The sequence below is a fragment of the Dysidea avara genome, chromosome 1, assembly GCF_963678975.1.
Source record: "Dysidea avara chromosome 1, odDysAvar1.4, whole genome shotgun sequence".
NCBI classification, from domain to species: domain Eukaryota; kingdom Metazoa; phylum Porifera; class Demospongiae; order Dictyoceratida; family Dysideidae; genus Dysidea; species Dysidea avara.
Window position 1 is genome coordinate 40,040,594 of NC_089272.1, and position 22,269 is coordinate 40,062,862.

Genomic DNA, 22,269 nt, shown 5'->3' on the forward strand with positions numbered 1-22,269 from the left:
GTAAACTGTAAAGGTAGTAGGTAGGCATATACCTAAAAATTAAAATCAAAAGCCAAACTTTACAATTATTTAACTTTCACTGGTGATCCATAGAGAACAAAAATATCTATAAAATTCAAATAACATGCATGCAACAGGATGTAGATAGTATATGCTACAGTTTATAATGAATGGTGGTAGATAGACTACGGTTACCAATCATGTAAAAGTATAGAACACACTTGTGCTGTGTCACAATATTCTCCATTACGGTAATTGTTTTATTATAAAATCAATTACAAGTACCAAAATAATACTTTGCTATAATCTGTCAGAAGTCGAAACAACCTATACCGTACCAAAGAATTCAAATATGTAGCTACAATTTATGTGTAAATCTGCAAAATTCATGTACAGTCGTACACATGTGAAAGCTCTATAAGTACACATAATATGTACTTGACAAATCTAAGGAAGACGCAAGGTACAAAAGTATAAACTAAAAAATCAATGAGTTATGTTTTATTGTATCAGCAGAATTACAATCATGTACTAATACAGTCACTTAGTAACAGCATAAGCTGGGTTAGTATCCATTTTGATAGTGTCCTTGTCCATAATAGCATAAGATGGATTAGTATCCATTTTGACATCTCGACCCATTAGAACAAATTGACTGTTATCTTGAGTATCACTATTCTTGTTATTATTTCTTCTACCAATTTTCTCAAGTTGATCCTTGTAATACATTCTGGTGATGACGTATGTCATTACAGCAGTAACAACAAGTGTGATAATAAATGTGACCACTATGCTAATAGCAACTACTGCTCCTGTTGAGAGGTCATCATCATCTGATGATCCACAATCACCTGTGTACATGTGTGAACTATGTAACTACATACTGTACATTCATACATACAGATACAGTAAAGTACACATAGCAGCTGTAAATCCCATTGAACTGTTCTTTTGTGTAGCTGTGGCTGTAGTCTTCCGCAGCACCATGCAGTTCTTACTGATAAACCTCTACAAATATGTAATATTCAACATTGTACAAACCTAAAGCTTAAAAAGTATAGCTACAAGATTTGCATGTATGCACAGTAAACTGAGTGTAAATATCTGTACTCTAAATATAATAGCACTTACAAATACATAACTAGTAGTCTACACATACATGTTGGAGTATTAGCAATGCCACGACCACCTTCATTAACTGCAATAACAGAAATATTGTAAGTGGTGTTGGACAATGGATGTCCAGGAAAGTAATCTGACATTAGTATTGAAGAAATAGTACCAGGAATACTTCTACTGTCAGTAGAGCGGCCATCATTGTTAGTGTAGTCAATCTGCACTTCATAACTACTGATCAAGGATGTGGTACATGGATTCAGTATCAATGGTACCTGTATAAAATATAGGATAATATACTTATGTATACTATATATGTGACCGGATTTGCGAAAAGGGGTCTTTCACACACATCCAATTCTATGAACTTGGAAGACCATAACTTAGTATGCAAGTAAGATGTAAACCTGAAAGTTTGCCATCTATTACTCTATGTTGGTGCTCACCACTGACCAAATGTCAGGTCAGTAGTGTTTTTGGAACTGAAGTTATGAATTGTCAAAGTTGGCATATTGGATGTGTGTGGAAGACCCCTTTTTACAAATCCAGTCAAATATATGTTGATACATTAAGACACACAATAGTGTTGTACAGCCAACAAAAACTATGTAGTGCAGACACACAGCACACAAGTGTGCATTACACAAGGGTTGATATTTCATGCATCTGTAACTTATATGATAAGAAACCATTTTCTCTGTGAAAATATCTTCAAGGTGGGGCTGTTGCAAATTGTGTCTTATCCACACAGCCATCTCCAAGATATAATTATCAAGTTCCCCATTTTTCTTTATACTGTTTAAGAAAATCTCTTCTATTCTCATGCTTTGAAAATTTATGCATGCTTTATTCAAATTACTTCAAATATTCAGTAGATAACATACAAGAGATTGCTACAATGTATGAACCACGCAAAATCAAAATCAAGTTTTGCAAATCCGTCAATGTTCATGCATGAACAGAATTGGAGATAAGTGATTTTAAAATTAAATATAGCATTATAGCTAGGGACAGGGGCAGCTCCAGGGGGTTTCTGAGGTTTCTGGAAACTGGTCACTTTCAGATCCAGATACTCTAATAGAGCAGTCAATCACTCTAATAAAGCAGTCACAGTATTCAGAGCAGAAGTGTAGCAAGCTATGTAGCTATAAACAAGGATTTTTATATATGTGTATATAGCTATATCAAGAGCGTAGGAACCGGGGGGGCCAGGGAGGCCGGGCCCCCACACTATTTTCAAAAGCATGCCCACTTTTTGGGCAAAATAGCCAAAGCTACACACACGCATGCACGCACACACGCACATGCACACGCACACACACACACAGAAATACATACCTCCATACGAGAAGCCATACAACAAACATCATGCAAAATCACTCTCTGGGGTGTGGCATCACGGTGTGGCATCACCAGCCCACCACAACTGTCAAGCCATTCATTAAACCTCATATTAAACACAACTTGAAAAGTGCCACAACTTTATTTCTGTTATGCTTTGCATGTGATATCTGTTCAAATATTTCTTGGATCCTGTGAAGTGAGAAGTTTAAACAGTAGAAAGAGTGCCCCATCCGTGGTATTATATGATGTGGAAAAGATTTAACTCAAATTGAGGTTGGTAACAGATCTAAGGGCAGTCTCACTGTAGTGCGCGAGTGTATGGGAGTTGTTGAATACCGACGGTTTATAACCAGAAATTATGAAGACTTTAGTGAAGTAGATTTATTAAGTAGTCTAAAGAGAAACATATAAGGATGCTGAAAATGGCCAACCATGAATGCAGTGTGGTATTCACGTGATCTACACTCAGTTTGAGAACTCCTGCTTGAGCAGACATCCCAGTTTGTAGTTCCTTAAAGGTAACAATGTTTCACTTTTCGGATAACAACTATTAATGTTGTAATCCTTGTCGTGTGAAGTAGCATAAAGAGAAGACCTTCACGTGAACATGATTTCTCACATGATATATACATGCATCGAGCACATGCAGTAGGTGTAGAGGAGCATAGCAGCTATTAGCAGGATAGGGAGTGAAGAGATAGCTATGCAGTATAGGTGTAGGGCTATTAGCTAGTGATAACACACCCCACAACACCTTTATATAAACGCACGTATGAACTGGGTACAGAGGAGCTGTAAAAATGGGACCTGTGTGTGTCTGCATGGGTGTGGATCAATTTATGGTTAACTGGTTATGGCTATATTTGGCCCTCCTATTCTGAAAATCGTTCCTACCCCTTGGAGCTGGATTAATATATAGCTAGTAGAGGGAGTTATTCTCAGCAGGTAGTTATCGTTTTTGTTTTTCTTGGTCTTCACCAAAATTTTAGCTATGCTCTTGATGAAACTAGTCACCAAAAATCCTGGAGCTGCCTATGAGGGAAGGCTTAAGCTACAAATTTGAAAACTTCACCATAAATGTAGCCAACCTAGTGTGTTTAATTAAGTCCATAGTAAGCTGGCAATTGGTATAGACGTACTAATATTAAGAAGAACTGTATCTGTAATACAAGCATATGAGCAATGGTGAGGTAAGAGGGAGAGCAAAGAGTATATCAAGAAATGGTTGGAAGGATTGAATGAAGCTTCCTCATACTGCAGCTGGCCATAGTCACAGGAAATACACAATACATAATTAATACTAAATTGATCTCCCCATTTGAAGTCTGTAATCTTTGGCGAAATAGGGACACTAGTTGTTGAGAACACCACAAGTATAAGATACATAACACACAAGTTATCACACACATACCATCCAGCTGATTGTGATGTCTTCCACTTGTTGTCTTGTGGTGGTAATTGAAGATGGAGTTACTCCAATAACCATTGGTGGAACTAATACATAAAATTCAAGTAAGGGTTAATGAAACAAGGGAAGTCACCTATACCTACACTCACAGCTACAGTATGTACTATGTATACATGTGGTGGACATTTAACTACTACTTCAGTTTTATAGCTAGTCAATTGTATAGCCATGAACAAAGTAGGGGCTGTATACATAGCTGCAAGTGTAGGTGACTTTCCTTGTTTCAATACTTCTTACAGTATTTCTATGACCTCTATTTGAACATAAAATTCCTAATTTTCCTTACATTTGTTTGTTTACTTTTTTGTAACATATTGTCATTGGTTAACACTGTATCAAAGGAAAGAATGATTATCATAAACAAACTTCACATCTGAATGTGTGCCCTGACTATTAAATCTAATCCAAAACAGCCAAGCTGTAAAAAAAGAGTGCGGCCCTGAGAAAGGCTATGGTGAAAAAAGATGTGAAATCCAAGGTGGCGGCCAAGAAATGGCTGTGATGGTAGGTTAATGGTAACAATTTTAATAACGACAATTCAGGTGAATTTTGTGCCAAGACCAAGCGGCACCAAATTCACCTGAATTGTTGTTATTAAAATTTTTACCATTAACCTACCATCACAGCCATTTCTTGGCCGCCACCTTGGATTTCACATCATTTTTCACCATAGCCTTTCTCAGGGCCGCACTCTTTTTTTACAGCTTGGCTGTTTTGGATTAGATTTCACTTCTTTTTGTATTTGTATACCCCAAAGCCAGCCCATGGCCGGCTTTAGGGCTTTTTAACCTGTCATTTTTTCTTTACTACAGAAAGAAGAATAGATGAAGCAGGGTGATTTCTTTGTAGCTGACCTCTCTGCAAGGTGATCCTTCTAGCTGATCTCTCTACCGGATGACTTGTTTGTAGCTGAACTCTCTACAGGGTGATTTGTTTGTAGCTGAACTCTCTACAAGGTAATTTCTTCTAGCTGATCTTTCTACAGGGTGATTTGTTTGTAGCTGAATTCTCTACAGGGCGATTTGTTTGCAGCTAAACTGCTGAACTTTCTACAATGTAACTTCTTCTAGCTGAACTCTCTATGGGTGGCTTGTTTCTAGCTGAACTCTCTACAGGGTGATTTGTTTCTAGCTGAACTCTCTACAGGGTGAGTTGTTTCTAGCTGAACTCTCTACAGGGTGATTTGTTTGTAGCTGAACTCTCTACAAGGTAACTTCTTCTAGCTGATCTTTCTACAGGGTGAATTGTTTGTCTCTACAGGGAAATTTGTTTGCAGCTGAACTCTCTACATGGTAGTTTCTTTGTAGCTGAACTCTCTACAATGTAACTTCTTCTAGCTGAACTCTCTACAGGGTGACTTGTTTCTAGCTGAACTCTCTACAGGGTGATTTGTTTGTAGCTGAACTCTCTACAAGGTAACTTCTTCTAGCTGATCTTTCTACAGGGTGATTTGTTTGTCTCTACAGGGCAATTTGTTTGCAGCTGAACTCTCTACATGGTAGTTTCTTTGTAGCTGAACTCTCTACAATGTAACTTCTTCTAGCTGAACTCTCTACAGGGTGACTTGTTTGTAGCTGAACTCTCTACATGGTAGTTTCTTTGTAGCTGAACTCTCTACAATGTAACTTATTCTAGCTGATCTCTCTACAGGGTGACTTGTTTCTAGCTGAACTCTCTACAGGGTGATTTGTTTGTAGCTGAACTCTCTACAAGGTAACTTCTTCTAGCTGATCTTTCTACAGGGTGATTTGTTTGTAGCTGAATTCTCTACAGGGCGATTTGTTTGCAGCTGAACTCTCTACATGGTAGTTTCTTTGTAGCTGAACTCTCTACAATGTAACTTCTTCTAGCTGAACTTTCTACAGGGTGACTTGTTTCTAGCTGATCTCTGTACAGGGTGACTTGTTCCTAGCTGAACCCTCTACAGGTGATTTGTTTGCATCTGAACTCTCTTACATGGTGGTTTCTTTGTAGCTGAACTCTCTACAAAGTGACTTCTTCTAGCTGATCTATCTACAGGATGACTTGTTTCTAACTGAACTCTCTACAGTGTTATCTGTTCATAGCGGAACTTTCTACTGGGTAATTTGTTTGCAGCTAAACTCTTTGCATGATTGTTTCTTTGTAACTGAACTCTCTACAAGGTAACTTCTTCTAGCTGGTCTCTCTACAGGATGACTTGTTTCTAACTGAACTCTCTACAGTGTGATCTGTTCATAGCGGAACTTTCTACTGGGTGATTTGTTTGCAGCTAAACTCTTTGCATGATTGTTTCTTTGTAACTGAACTCTTTACAAGGTAACTTCTTCTAGCTGATCTCTCTACAGGGCAATTTGTTTGTAGCTGAATTCTCTACAGGGTGATTTATTTGAGCTGAACTCTCTACATGATGGCTTCTTTGTAGCTGAACTCTCTATTAGGTACCTTCTTCTAGCTGATCTGACTACAGGGTGACTTGTTTGTAGCTGAATTCCCTACAGAATAACTTGCAATGTAATATAACTGTGTAAATTATGCATTCAGCTGAATGCTTTATTAGGGTGACTGTTCTATTAGAGTATCTCGATCTCGCATTTGCTGCACGTAGTTGCCTTTCGAATCATAACTCAGTGATTTGTACTCCGATTCTTCTGTACTACTGCAAGAACTTTCTATGATGATTATTCCAGTTACATACTTATTTTCAGCTCGTTGCTCTAAGCGGTTTGCCTGGTAGACACGAAAACTAATAGTTTTTTTATTCACAAAAATCGATCGCGTAATTTTGACACAGGTTGGGTTTTGTGTCATATCTCCATGGTCTTTATCCCGATTCCTTTCAAACTACAAAAAGGCACTCCTACGATGGTTGCTCCATCTACATATCAATTTTCAACTGATTCCTCCAAGGGGTTTACCCTGTAGGCGTGACAGACCTTCGGCCTTATTTTACGCAAATAATCGGTCATAACTCCGTGAATGTTCATCAGATTCCTACCAAAGTTGGTACGGAGATCCGCCTTAATGAGCCCTTTAAGTGTGCCAAATTTCAGCTTAATCCGAGCACGCATTCGTGTTTTATGGCGAATTTTGCGAAGTGTGCGAAATGAAGAAGATGAAGAAGAAAAAACAAAGAAATTAAAACGAAATTTTGTTCGCTCGTATCTCGAAAATGGCTGGACCGATTTTCTTCAAATTTCGTATGTAGACTCCCCGAACTGGGCGGCACGTCTCTAGCTAATTTGGTTCCAATTGGATAAGGGATCACAGAGCTACATAGGTGTGAAAATTGCGTTTTCTTTCTTCCTGTTAATATACTCACGGTGTGGCGCGCCGGCTTCTTGGGCCGCACGACACACTATCATGTGTCTTGATACCGAAAGCAAACTGGAAAGCAATTCCACTTCATTTTCAGCTACAGTATGTTCACCCATTCCATACCTCAACAAATGAAGGACAACACAAGAAATATCTTTGCAATACATCTAGTCACAATGGAAATTATGAACAATTTCTGTCATAAACTTGATAATCAGCGGAAGAAGAAAGCCATTATATACTATGCACAAGAACAAAGGAGAACAAAGGTACCTCCATGATGTATTCATTGTAGCTGCTGTGGTAGGACAAAAGGCACATCTTGGGCCTAAGTGATAGCGACCAGTGAAGAAATCAAGCACATAACATTATTTGTAGTCTAGTAAGGCATCAGCTATTCAGTCAAGCAGTCAATCAGCTAGTCTTGAGCACTCAGTCAGTTAGTAAAACAATTCAGTTATATACGTAAATTGAAAATATTTTAAATTCCATTAAGATTTGTTGAAAGTATTAAATTTTTTTGGTTTGATTATACCTAACCAACACTGCACATGCTAGCATGAAATGAAAACGATAAACTGGTTTAATTTTTGGGTGATATTTATGGGCAGCAAAATCCAAACTTTTATGACCTTTACTACAGGGTTACAGTGTACTACTGTAGTAATACCATAGAGCATATACGGAGACTAGACTGATGAATGAATGAGACTACAGTATATAAATATCTTGTGCATAGGAATAACCTGTAACACCTTGTGTTTCATACTAAATACTCCAGCTTAATCCCTTCAGTGATTATCAAAAATCAAAACAAAATAAAACAGCTGAGTCTGTTGCATGAATAATATAGAAAGTGGCTGCATTATTGAATGGATCTCATTCACAACCACATGGTGTAATTTTTGTAAGCAGAAACTGTGTAGGTAGAGAGAGCTGTGGAGTTCATTTAGCAAAATTCTTCAAAAAAAGTTTGCTCAAGTGAACACTTTCTGATTTATGATACAGTATATGTACAATGAAAAGATGAGGCCAACTCGAATCACTTCTAATTGAATAAGTCTTAACTGCATAACTGCTACATGGTCTGTATGGCATTATTCTTCTTGCTTTACAGAAATTATTCTACTATCTAATTAGCAGATAGCTTTTGCTGAGTGTTTTTAAGCACATGGTTGATTTGAGTAATACTGTATAGTACAGGTTATGAACATACCACAAGTGCTTGGCAGAATTGGTTAGGTATAACATGCCTCCAGAATGATCCCAAATGCTTCAAACAAGTTTCTATGGAATTATAGAGTTTTTAGTTTAACTAATTTTTTTCACTAACTGACACCTGTAATAACTGCTCACTGAGTGACCGATGCCTTCAGCCAAGCATAACCATTAACTCAACCATGGCTAATGCTACAGGCTTGATTTCTTTACTATTCCCAATGGGATGCCGTTTGTATCAAAATTATAACAATATAATAAGTATAAAAAATTAGGTTATATATGTTTGCTGTACATGATTTATACATATGTACATTTTTGTAAATAAATAATAACTCTTTTTTAATAAATAATTTACATTATTTAATATATAATGCTTAGATAACAAGAAAATGACAAGTATCTTCTCTATTATGTGCTATTTGTTGTCCTGGTACACATTTTGGCACAAAACCTGAACTTTGAGATGCCATTTGTATCAAAATTTAGTTTTTTAATTGCATTGCCAAAAAAGTAATGGAAATAATTTTTCTTGATATTATTTACCCAAAAATGTGCAAGATTTGTAAGGTACTTTATTAAATATGAACATTATTATTAAATCATGATCATTATTTGTTAAACCATTAAATTATTTACTTAATGTACATTAGTATACTGTTAATCTTAACAAACCTTGCAATCAACATCTACAACAGGCTACACAGAGTTACATAAGGCTACACCGGCTGAGATACATGATGCTACAAATGGTTACATGCAGCTACACTAGGTTACATTAAGCTACACTGAGTTACATGATGCTGCACAAGGTTGCATGAGGTTACACTGGGTTACATGAGGCTTTACAGGGTTACATGAGGCTACACTGGGTTACATGAGGCTACACAAGCTTACATGAAGCTACACAGAGTTACCCGAGGCTACACAGGGTTACATGAAGATACATTGGGTTACATAAAGCTACACAAAGTTACTTTTGGATGATTATACGGGGCTAAACAGTATTACATAAAGCTACACTGGAGGCTACACAGGGTTAAATGAGGCTACACTAGATTACATGAGGCTACACAGGGTTACTTGAGGCCACATGAGGCTACACAAGGATACATTGGGTTAAATGGGGCTAAACAGAGTTACATGAGGCTAAACTGTGTTACATGAGGCTACATAAATTTACATAAGGATATGTAGGGTTACATGAAGCTACACAGGTTTACACAATGTTACATAGAGCTACGTGAGGCTACAAAGAGTTACATGAGGCTACACGGAGTTACATGAGGCTATACATTGGTTTACTTGAGGTTACATGAGGCTACACAGAGCTACATGAGGCTACACAAGGTTGCATGAGACTGACAGAGTTACATGAGGAACAAAGGGTTACATAGTTACATGATGCTACATTGGGTTACATGAAGCCACGCAGCCTCATGTAACGTTTTGTAAACCCAATGTAGCATCATGTAACTCTGTGCAGCCTCACGTAACCCTTTGTAGCTTCATGTAACTCAGTGTAACCTCATTTAACCCTGTGTAGCATCATGTAACCTTGTGTATTGCCTCATATAACTCATGTAACCCTGTGTATTGCCTCATGTAACTCTGTGTAGCCTAATGTAACCTAATGTCTCCTCATGTAGACCATATCATGTTTAGCCTCATGTAGCCTTATGTACTGTAACCCAATATAGCTTCATGTAACCCAATGTAACTCTGTGCAGCCTCATGTAACCCTTGGTAGCCTCATGTAGCTCTGTGTAGCCTCATGTAACCCATTTTAGCAGGGTTACATGAGGCTGCACAGAGTTAAATGAGGCTACACAGAGTTACATGAGGTAATATGTACACAGGGCTACATGAGACTACACAGAGTTACATGAGGCAATACACAGGGTTACATGAGGCTACACAGGGTTAAATGAGACTACACTGAGTTACATAAGGGCTAGACAGGGTTACATGAGGCTACATTGGGTTACACGAGGCTAGACAGGATATGGTTACATGAGGAGACATTGGGTTACATGAGGCTACACAGAGTCACATGAGACAATACACAGGGTTACATGAGGCTGCACTGCAAAGTTACATGAGGCTACGTTGGGCTACATGAGGCTACATAAGGTTACATGAGGAGACATCGGGTTACATGAGGCTACACAGAGTTACAGTTCATGACACTACACAGGGTTACATTAGGATACATAAAGTTACAGGAGGATACATCTAGTTACATTAGCTTTACATAAGGGTACACTAGGTTGCATGACAGGGTTACATGAGGATACATTGGGTTACATGCTTGAGGCTACACAGAGTTATGTGAGGCTACCAGAGTTACATGAGGCTACACAGGGTTACATCTGGTCAAACATCTGTAGTCTGGAAGATACACAGGGTTACAACAGGCTACACAAAAAAGTTACGACTATATATGTGACCGGATTTGTGAAAAGGTACCTTTTTCACACACAAAATTTGACCCATTTTTTGAAGTTTACAACTTCATAACTTTTTAATCGTTGTACAGTGGATCCTCGCTTATCCGAACTTTGGTTATCCAAACACCTCGATTATCCGAACGCCAAATGTGACTGTTCTATTAGAGTATTTTGCCATCAGTGTGCATTGTATTAGAGTAAATGACTGTTCTATTAGAGTAGTTCAACGAAGCTCTGTATATAAATCAATGGGCTTCAGTTATCCGAACAAATTCACTTATCTGAACACTTTTGGCAAGCTATAAGAACAAAGCTGTTCGGATAACTGAGGATCCACTGTATATAATTATCTGAAATTTTCCATGCGTGTAGCTACAGTATCTGGCTACATTGTGAGCAACTTAATCAGTATACGAAGTCAGCAGCTATAACATTTTGTTTGCTGGTATGTAAAATGTGTGGAAAAGGTACCTTTTCGCAAATCCGATCACATAATTATATATTATCCATTTTGTAACCCAGTGCATCTACTTGTAACCCAGTGTATTTCCATGTAACAAAAGTGTACCTACTGTGTACCGATCGATGTGAAACCCTGTTGTAACCCAGTTGACGTAACTCAGTGTATCCTCTATACAAGTGACTGCATATTAATGTGCACTTGTAGCCCAGTGTATCCACTATTACCTAGGTGTATCAACAGATATACTTGCAACCAAGTGTAGCTTCATTTATTAAATGTATCCTCATGAATCCTTGGTGCAACTTAATGTAACCTTGTGTATATCCTCAGTGTAGTAGCCAAGTGTAGCGTGTTGTAAACCTGTATAGCCTGTTGTAACCCTTTGTACTGTTGTAACGTCAGTGTAGTCATGTGTATATCCTTATGTAACCCAATGCAGCCTTGTGTGCATAGCTCATAGTAACCTCATGTAACCCTGTGTAGTCTGTTAGAAGCCTGTGTAATCCTGTGTAACCCGAGCTGCTTGTAAATTCTCAATTCTCAAGCATTCTATTTATTAGGATAGTTAATTCAAAGGCTGTTGTCAACCTTCAGTGCTGGACACTGCAAAAGTAGTAATAGCAATACTACCTGGGTGTATACATATATTCAGTAATTTTTCCTAATATTATAATGTTGTAATCCATGGTAAACTTGTGCTAGTCTCACTTTCACTGGGTTTTTAGCACAATTATTTAGTTAGTTATGACTTTTTTCTTCCATATGTTCTAAGTTGTAAGGCTTTAACAGGCTACTAGTTTAAGTATTGTAAATTAAACAAGTACATAATAAGAATACAGATTTATCTTATACCCTTGCTACACCAGTGGAAAAAGCTTGATTGCTCTAATAGACCAGTTACACAGTCTATTCATGATCAACTTTAACTCTATAGCTACCCTTCATTTAATTTTTGAGCTGGTTATTCCCCTCAGCATGTATCTATCACAAAACTTCAATGTAAATGATAGTCATGTAAAAGAAGCAATGAAAAATTAGTAAATTTGTTTAGTGAAAAGGTGAAACATTTATCATAAATGTTAACGAGTAAGGCAAATTACAGTACACAACAATACATACGTAAGAAAACTGTGAAAAACGTATGTAGTATAAGTGGAATCACATCAACCATTAGGTATTTGTGACTTTAAAATTATAACCACAGCCCTTACTCAACCTTTTTAGGCTTTAAAGAACCCCTAAAGCTCATTTAAATATTTAAAGCTGAAACATAGTTCAATATACTGTTTACACAACCCTGGGTATCTGTAACCAGCTTATGTTGGTGTAGCCTGTGTGACCCTGTGTAGCCTCATGTAACCCTGTGTAGCCTCATGTAACCCTGTGTAGCCTCATGTAACCCTGTGTAGCTGTCGCTTCATGTAACCATGTATAACCTCATGTATCCTTTTTGTGTATCCTCATGTAACCCAGTGCATCCTCATGTAACTATTTAACCCTTTGTATCATCATGTAACCTTGGGTAGCTTCATGTGTGATTGGAGTTGTAAAAATGGATCTTCTACACACATCCAATACTATGAACTGGGAAGATCACATATAAGCCTGAAATTCTTGCCAACTGTTAATCCATGCTAGGTCTCTAGTGAGCAAAGTTTAAGTAACTAGCTTTTTCTCAGCTGAAGTTATGAATTGTCAAAGTTGGCAAACTGGATGTGTGTGTGGAAAACCTCTTTCGCAAGTGTAGCCTATTGTAGCTCTGTGTATAATAATAAAATAATAGCCTCGTGTATCCTCATGCAACCCCGTGTAATGCTGTGTAGCTTCATGTAACTATGTGTAGCCTGTTGTAACCCTGTGTGTAGCCTAATGTGTGCATCAACATGTAACCCAGTTTAGCCTTCAGTGTAGCCTGAGTTGCAATCCTGTGTAGCCTCACATAACCCTAACCTCACGTAACCACATATACCTTCATGTAAATTAATCCATGCATCATAATTATTTTATTCCAGTGAAGCCTCGTGTAACCTTGTGTAACCTTGTGTAATCTCATGTAACCCAGTGTTACCTGTTGTAATCCTGTGTAGCCACAGGTAACCCGGTAAGTATAGCATGTTGTAAACCTGCATAGCTTATTGTAACCCTTTGTACTACTGTAGCCTAGTGTATAGTCATGTGTATATCCTCATGTAGCCCAATGCAGCCTTGTGTAGCTCATTGTAACCTCATGTAACCCTGTAGCCTGTCAGAAGCCTGCGTGTCCTAATGTAATCCTGTGTAACCTATTTTATTCGTAAATTCTCAATTCTCATGTATGTTAATCCAAAGGCTGTCAGACCTTCAGTGCTGGACATTGCAAAGACAGTAATAGTAACACTATTATAGTTTTAACCTTTTGTGTAGCCTGTTGTAGCCCTGTGTATCTTCATATAACCCAGACTATAAATACAACTCTCTGTTTGACCTGTTGTAGCCTCATGTAACTCTGGTAGCCTCATGTAACTCTGTGTAGCCACGTGTAACCCAATGTATCCTCATGTAACTCTGTGTATAGCTTCATGCAACCTTGTGTATGCTTATGTAAAGCTAATCTAATCAAAAACAGCCAAGCTGTAAAAAAAGGTGCGGCCCCCATAAAGGCCATGGTGAAAAAAGATGTGAAATCCAAGATGGCGGCCAAGAAATGGCTGTGATGGTAGGTTAATGGTTAAATTTTAATAACAACATTTCAGGTGAATTCGGTGCCAAGACCAAGCGGCACAAAATTCACCTGAATTGTTGTTATTAAAATTTAACCATTAACCTACCATCACAGCCATTTCTTGGCCGCCACCTTGGATTTCACATCTTTTTTCACCATGGCCTTTTTGGGGGCCGCACCTTTTTTTACAGCTTGGCTGTTTTTGATTAGATATCACTTCTTTTTGTATTTGTATACTGCAAAGCCGGCCTATGGCTGGCTTTGGGGCTTTTTTAACCCATGTGTTTTTTTCTTTACCACAGGAAGAAGAAAAGAACTTAAAGAAGATTTGTAATACTTCAATTATTTTTGATTTTATTAGTAATTATACAAATTATATACATATCAAGACACACGATAGTGTGTCGTGCGGCCCAAGAAGCCGGCGCGCCACACTGTGAGTATATTAACAGGAAGAAAGAAAACGCAATTTTCACACCTATGTAGCTCTGTGACTCCTTATCCGATTGGAACCAAATTTGCTAGAGACGTGCCGCCCAGTTCGGGGAGTCTACATACCAAATTTGAAGAAAATCGCTCCAGCCATTTCCGAGATACGAGCGAACAAAATTTCGTTTTAATTTCTTCGTTTTTTTCTTCTTCTTCTTCTTCTTCTTCATCTTCTTCATTTTGCACACTTCGCAAAATTCGCCATAAAACACGAATGCGTGCTCAGATTGGGCTGAAATTTGGCACACTTAAAGGGCTCATTAAGGCGGATCTCCGTACCAACTTTGGTAGAAATCCGATGAACATTCACGGAGTTATGACCGATTATTTGCGTAAAATAAGGTCATAGGTCTGTCACGCCTACAGGGTAAACGCCTTGGAAGAATCAGTTGAAAATTGATATGTAGATGGAGCAACCATCGTAGGAGTGCCTTTTTGTGGTTTGAAAGGAATCGGGATAAAGACCATGGAGATATGACACAAAACCCAACCTGTGTCAAAATTACGCGATCGATTTTTAAGAATAAAAAAACTATTAGTTTTCGTATCTACCAGGCAAACCGCTTAGAGCAACGAGCTGAAAATCAGTATGTAGCTGGAATAATCATTATAGAAAGTTCTTGCAGTAGTACAGAAGAATCGGATTACAAATCACTGAGTTATGATTCGAAAGGCAACTACGTGCAGCAAATGCGAGATCGAGATACTCTAATAGAACAGTCACTCTAATAAAGCATTCAGCTGCATGTATAATTTACTCAGTTATATTACATTGCAAGTTATTCTGTAGGGAATTCAGCTACAAACAAGTTACCCTGTAGTCAGATCAGCTAGAAGAAGGTACCTAATAGAGAGTTCAGCCACAAAGAAGCCATCATGTAGAGAGTTCAGCTCAAATAAATCACACTGTAGAGAATTCAACTACAAACAAATTGCCCTGTAGAGAGATCAGCTAGAAGAAGTTACCTTGTAGAGAGTTCAGTTACAAAGAAACAATCATGCAAAGAGTTTAGCTGCAAACAAATCACCCAGTAGAAAGTTCCGCTATGAACAGATCACACTGTAGAGAGTTCAGTTAGAAACAAGTCATCCTGTAGATAGATCAGCTAGAAGAAGTCACTTTAGAGAGTTCGGCTACAAAGAAACCACCATGTAAGAGAGTTCAGCTGCAAACAAATCACCTGTAGAGAGTTCAGCTAGGAACAAGTCACCCTGTACAGAGATCAGCTAGAAACAAGTCATCCTGTAGAGAGTTCAGCTAGAAGAAGTTACATTGTAGAGAGTTCGGTTACAAAGAAACTACCATGTAGAGAGTTCAGTTGCAAACAAATCACCCTGTAGAGGTTTCAGCTACAAACAAGTCACCCTGTAGAGAGTTCAGCTAGAAGAAGTTACATTGTAGAGATATCAGCTAGAAACAAGTCACCCTGTAGAGAGTTCAGCTAGAAGAAGTTACATTGTAGAGAGTTCAGCTACAAAGAAACTACCATGTACAGAGTTCAACTGCAAACAAATTGCCCTGTAGAGAATTCAGCTACAAACAAATCACCCTGTAGAAAGATCAGCTAGAAGAAGTTACCTTGTAGAGAGTTCAGCTACAAACAAATCACCCTGTAGAGAGTTCAGCTAGAAACAAGTCATCCTGTAGAGAGTTCAGCTAGAAGAAGTTACATTGTAGAGAGTTCAGCTACAAAGAAACTACCATGTAGAGAGATCAGCAGCAAACAAATTGCCCTGTAGAGAATTCAGCTACAGACAAATCAACTTGTAGAAAGATCAGCTAGAAGAAGTTACCTTGTAGAGAGTTTAGCAACAAACAAATCACCCTGTAGAGGGCTCAACTACAAACAAGTCACCCTGTAGAGAGTTCAGCTAGAAGAAGTTACATTGTAGAAAGTTCAGCTACAAAGAAACTACCATGTACAGAGTTCAGCAGCAAACAAATTTCCCTATAGAGAATTCAGCTAAAGACAAATCACCTTGTAGAAAGATCAGCTAGAAGAAGTTACCTTGTAGAGAGTTCAGCTACAAACAAATCACCCTGTAGAGAGTTCAGCTAGAAACAAGTCACGCTGTAGAGAGATCAACTAGAAGAAGTTACATTGTAGAGAGTTCAGCTACAAAGAAACTACCATGTACAGAGTTCAACTGCAAACAAATTGCCCTGTAGAGAATTCAGCTACAAACAAATCACCCTGTAGAAAGATCAGCTAGAAGAAGTTACCTTGTAGAGAGTTCAGCTACAAACAAATCACCCTGTAGAGAGTTCAGCTAGAAACAAGTCACCCTATAGAGAGTTCAGCTAGAAGAAGTTACATTGTAGAGAGTTCAGCTACAAAGAAACTACCATGTAGAGAGATCAGCAGCAAACAAATTGCCCTGTAGAGAATTCAGCTACAGACAAATCAACTTATAGAAAGATCAGCTAGAAGAAGTTACCTTGTAGAGAGTTTAGCAACAAACAAATCACCCTGTAGAGAGTTCAGCTAGTAGAAGTTACATTGTAGAGAGTTCAGCTACAAAGAAACTACCATGTAGAGAGTTCAGCTGCAAACAAATTGCCCTGTAGAGACAAACAAATCACCCTGTAGAAAGATCAGCTAGAAGAAGTTACCTTGTAGAGAGTTCAGCTACAAACAAATCACCCTGTAGAGAGTTCAGCTAGAAACAAGTCACCCTGTAGAAAGATCAGCTAGAAACAAGTCACCCTGTAGAGAGTTCAGCTAGAAGAAGTCACATTGTAGAGAGTTCAGCTACAAAGAAACTACCATGTAGAGAGTTCAGCAGCAAACAAATTGCCCTGTAGAGAATTCAGCTACAGACAAATCAACTTGTAGAAAGATCAGCTAGAAGAAGTTACCTTGTAGAGAGTTCAGCTACAAACAAATCACCCTATAGAGAGTTCAGCTAGAAACAAGTCACCCTGTAGAGAGATCAGCTAGAAACAAGTCACCCTGTAGAGAGTTCAGCTAGAAGAAGTCACATTGTAGAGAGTTCAGCTACAAAGAAACTAACATGTAGAGAGTTCATCTGCAAACAAATTGCCCTGTAGAGAATTCAGCTACAAACAAATCACCCTGTAGAAAGATCAGCTAGAAGAAGTTACCTTGTAGAGAGTTCAGCTACAAACAAATCACCCTGTAGAGAGTTCAGCTACAAACAAGTCATCCGGTAGAGAGATCAGCCAGAAGGATCACCTTGCAGAGAGGTTAGCTACAAAGAAATCACCCTGCTTCATCTTTTCTTCTTCCTGTAGTAAAGAAAAAATAACAGGTTAAAAAGCCCTAAAGCCGGCCATAGGCCGGCTTTATGGCCGGCTTTGGGGTATACAAATACAAAAAGAAGTGAAATCTAATCCAAAACAGCCAAGCTGTAAAAAAAAAGTGCGGCCCTGAGAAAGGCTATGGTGAAAAAAGATGTGAAATCCAAGGTGGCGGCCAAGAAATGGCTGTGATGGTAGGTTAATGGTAAAAATTTTAATAACAACAATTCAGGTGAATTTGGTGCCACTTGGTCTTGGCACAAAATTCACCTGAATTGTCGTTATTAAAATTTTTACCATTAACCTACCATCACAGCCATTTCTTGGCCGCCACCTTGGATTTCACATCTTTTTTCACCATAGCCTTTCTCAGGGCCGCACTTTTTTTTTACAGCTTGGCTGTTTTGGATTAGATATTAATTACATGCCCATTATTCCCCACAGGATATTTGATCTCTCTACTGGGTGACTTGAAATGTAGCTGAACTATATACAGGATGGTTTCTTTGTAGCTGAACTCTCTACAAGGTGACCTCTTCTAACTGGTCTCTCTACAGGGTGATTTGTTTGCAGCTAAACTTTCTACATGGTGGTTTCTTTGTAGCTGAACTCTCTACATGATGGTTTCTTTGTAGCTGAACTCTCTATAAGGTGACTTCGCCTAGCTGAACTCTCTACAGGGTGATTTTTTTGTAGCTGAACTCTCTACAGGGTGATTTGTTTGCAGCTGAACTCTCTACATGATGGTTTCTTTGTAGCCGAACTCTCTACAAGGTGACTTCGTCCAGCTGATCTCTCTATGGGGTGATTTGTTTCTAGCTGAACTCTCTACAGGTGATTTTTTTGCAGCTAAACACTCTACATGGTGGCTTCTTTGTAGCTGAACTCTGTATATGATGGTTTCTTTGTAGCTGAACTCTTTACAAGGTGACTTCTTCTAGCTGATCTTTCTACTGGGTGATTTGTTTGCAGCTGAACTCTCTGCATGGTGGTTTCTTTGTTGCTGAACTCTCTACAAGATGAATTCTTCTACCTGATCTCTCTACAGGGTAATTTGTTTGTAACTGAACTCTGTACAAAGTGCGTTTTTGTGGGTGATCTCACTGCAGGTTGATTTGTTTGTAGCTGAACTCACTAAAGGGTGATTTGCTTGTAGCTGAACTGCTTACATTGTGTCTAGTTTCTAGCTGATCTCTCTACAGGGTGATTTGTTTGTAGCTGATCTCTCTACAAGTTGATTTGTGTGTAGCTGATCTCTCTGCAGGTTGATTAATTTGTAGCCAACCTCTCTACAGTGTAATTTGTTTGTAGCTGAACTGTCTATAAGGTGATTTGTTTGTAGTTGAACTCTCTACAGGTTGATTTGTTTTAGCTGAACTCTCTACAGGTTGATTTACTTGTAGTTGAACTCCTTGAATTGTGTCTAGTTTCTAGCTGATCTCTCTACAGGGTGATTTGTTTGTAGCTGATCTCTCTACAAGTTGATTTGTGTGTAGCTGATCTTTCTACAGGTTGATTTGTTTGTAGCCGATCTCTCTACAGGGTAATTTGTTTGTAGCTGAACTCTGTACAAGGTGCTTTTTTGTATCTCACTGCAGGTTGATTTGTTTGTAGCTGAACTCACTAAAGGGTGATTTGCTTGTAGCTGAACTGCTTACATTGTGTCTAGTTTCTAGCTGATCTCTCTACAGGGTGATTTGTTTATAGCTAATCTCTCTACAAGTTGATTTGAGTGTAGCTGATCTCTCTGCAGGTTGATTAATTTGTAGCCGCTCTCTCTACAGGGTAATTTGTTTGTAGCTGATCTCTCTGCAGGTTGATTTGTTTGTAGCTGAACTCTCTATAAGGTGATTTGTTTGCAGCTGAACTCTCTACATGGTGGTTTCTTTGTTGCTGAACTCTCTGCAGGGTGTTTTGTTTCTAGCTTATCTCTGTACAGTTTGATTGTGTGTAACTGGTCTCTCTACAAGCTGATTTGTTTGTAGTGTTGATTTGTCTGTTGCTGATCTCTGTACAAGTTGATTTGTTTGTTGCTGATCACTCTAAAAGTTGATTTGTTTGTAGCTGAACTCTCTCCACAGTGACTTGTGTGTAGCTGAATTCTCTAGAGAGTGACTTAATTGTAGCTAAATTCTCTACAGGGTGCATGACTTGTTTATAGCTGAACTTTCTTCAGTGTGCTTGTAATGTTCTGAATCTCTATAGTGATATATTTGCTTAACTCTCCACATGGTGACTTGCTTCTTGCTGAACTGTCTATAAGATTAACTGTTTGCAACTTAACTCCCTACAGAATAACTTGTGATGTAATAAAATTCTATAATGGAGTAAATAAATTAGCCGAATGCTCTATTAGGGTGACTGTTCTATTAGAGTATCTCGATCTCGCATTTGCTACACGGAGTTGGCTTTAGAATCATAACTCAGTGGTTTGTAATCCAATTCTTCTGTACTACTGCAAGGACTTTCTATGAAGATTATTCCAGCTATACACCACTTTTCAGCTCATTGCTCTAAGCGGTTTGCCTAGTAGGCGTGAAAACTAATACTTTTTTTATTCATAAAATCGATTGCGTAATTGTGACACAGGTTGGGTTTTGTGTCATATCTCCATGGTCTTTATCTCGACTCCTTTCAAACCACCAAAAGGCACTCCTACGATGGTTACTCCATCTACATAGCAATTTTCAACTCATTCCATGAAGCGGTTTACCCTGTAGGCGTGACAACAAATCGATCTTGTTTTACGCGAATAATCGGTCATAACTCCTGAACCATTCATCGGATTTGTACCAAATTTGATGCTAGGATTCGCCTTTGGACTCCCTTTCTGTGTGCCAAATTTCATGGTGATCGGAGTACGCGTTTGCTTGTTATAGCAATTTTTGCAAGTGTGCGAAAAGACGAAGAAGAAAAAAAAACGAAGAAAAAAACGAAACTTTGGCAGCTTGTATCTCGAAAATGGCTGGAGCGATTTCCTTCAAATTTGGAATGTAGACTCCCCTGGCTGGTGGGCAACTGTGTAGCAAAGTTGGTTCCAATCGGATAAGTGATCACTGAGATACAAAGGTGTGAATATGACGTTTTCGTTCTTCCTGTCAATATACTCACGGGTGTGGCGCGCCGGCTTCTTGGGCCGCACGACACACTACCGTGTGTCTTGATGTAACCTGATGTACCCTACTGTAACTTTATGTATTCTAATGTAACCTAGTATAGCCTCATGTAACCCAATGTAGCCTCATGTAACCTAGTGTAGCCTCATGTAACCCAATGCAGCCTCATGTAACTCTGTGTAACCTCGTGTACCAAGCATGTTACCTCATGTAATTCTGTGTATAGCCTTATGCAACCTTGCGTATCCTTATGTAACCCTGTGTAGCTCATGTAACCTGATGCATTCTCCTGCAACTTTATGTATCCTAATGTAGCCTCATGTACTATAACTCTGTGTAGCCCAATGTCTCCTTATGTAACCTTGTCTAGCCTCATGTAACCTAGTGTAGCCTCATTTAACCCAATGTAGTTTCATGTAGCTCTGTGCAGCCTCATGTAACCCTTTGTAGCCTCATGTAACCCTTTGTAGCCTCATGTAACTCTGTGTAGCCTTATTAACCCTGTGTAACCTCATGTAATGTGTGTAGCCTCATATAACTCTGCATGTGCAGCCTCATGTAACCCTTCATAGCCTCATATAACTCTGTGCAGCCTTATGTAGTCTCATGTAACTCTGTGCAGCCTCATGTAATTACCCCTTTGTAGCCTCACGTTTCATGTAACCCAATGTAGCCTCAAGTAACTCACATGAGGCTACATTGAGTTACATGAGACTACACAGAGAGCTACATGAGGATATAAATGATTAAATGAGGCTGCACAGAGTTACATGATGCACAATGGGTTACATGAGGCTGCGCAGAGTTACACGATGCTACAGAGTTACATGATGCTACGTCGGATAACCCAATGTGGCATCATGTAACTCTGTGCAGCCTTGTGTAACTTTTGTAGCCTCATGTAACTATCATCTCATGCAACCTTGTGTAGCCTCTGTGTAACCTCATGTAATCCAATGTAGCCTCATGTAACCTAGTGTAGCCTCAAGTAACCCAATATATACTGTAGCCTCATGTATAACTCTGTGTAGCCTAATGTAACTTTGTGTAGCCTCATGTAACCCTATGTACCCTTATGTAAGTTTGTATAGCCTCGTGATGTAATCCAATACGGTGTAACGCTCATGTAGCCTCATATAACTCTCATGTAATCCACTGTAGCCTCATATAACCCTCATGTAATCCACTGTAGCCTCATGTAATTTTGTGTAGCCTCATGTAACACTGCAGTAGGCTCACATAATTATCCCAATGTAACTTTGTGTAGCTTCATGTAACCCAATGTATCCTCATGTACCACATGCAACCTTGTGTAGCCTGTTGTAGATGTTGATTGCAAGGTTTG

At 38.7% G+C, this 22,269-nt stretch overlaps 1 protein-coding gene across 1 annotated transcript in view; it reads right to left on the minus strand.

Annotated features, from left to right (window-relative positions):
* Window positions 1-210: 210 nt before the first annotated feature.
* Window positions 211-22,269, minus strand: part of LOC136264330 (receptor-type tyrosine-protein phosphatase H-like) — a 49,956-nt gene continuing 27,897 nt past the window's right edge. Inside the window, exons 6-8 of the mRNA XM_066059047.1 lie at window positions 3,872-3,954; window positions 1,160-1,391; window positions 211-851 (exon numbers count right to left, since the gene is read on the minus strand). Of these exons, the coding sequence (XP_065915119.1) occupies window positions 541-851; window positions 1,160-1,391; window positions 3,872-3,954 (626 nt within the window). The 3' untranslated portion in view covers window positions 211-540. The remainder of the gene's footprint in view (window positions 852-1,159; window positions 1,392-3,871; window positions 3,955-22,269) is intronic.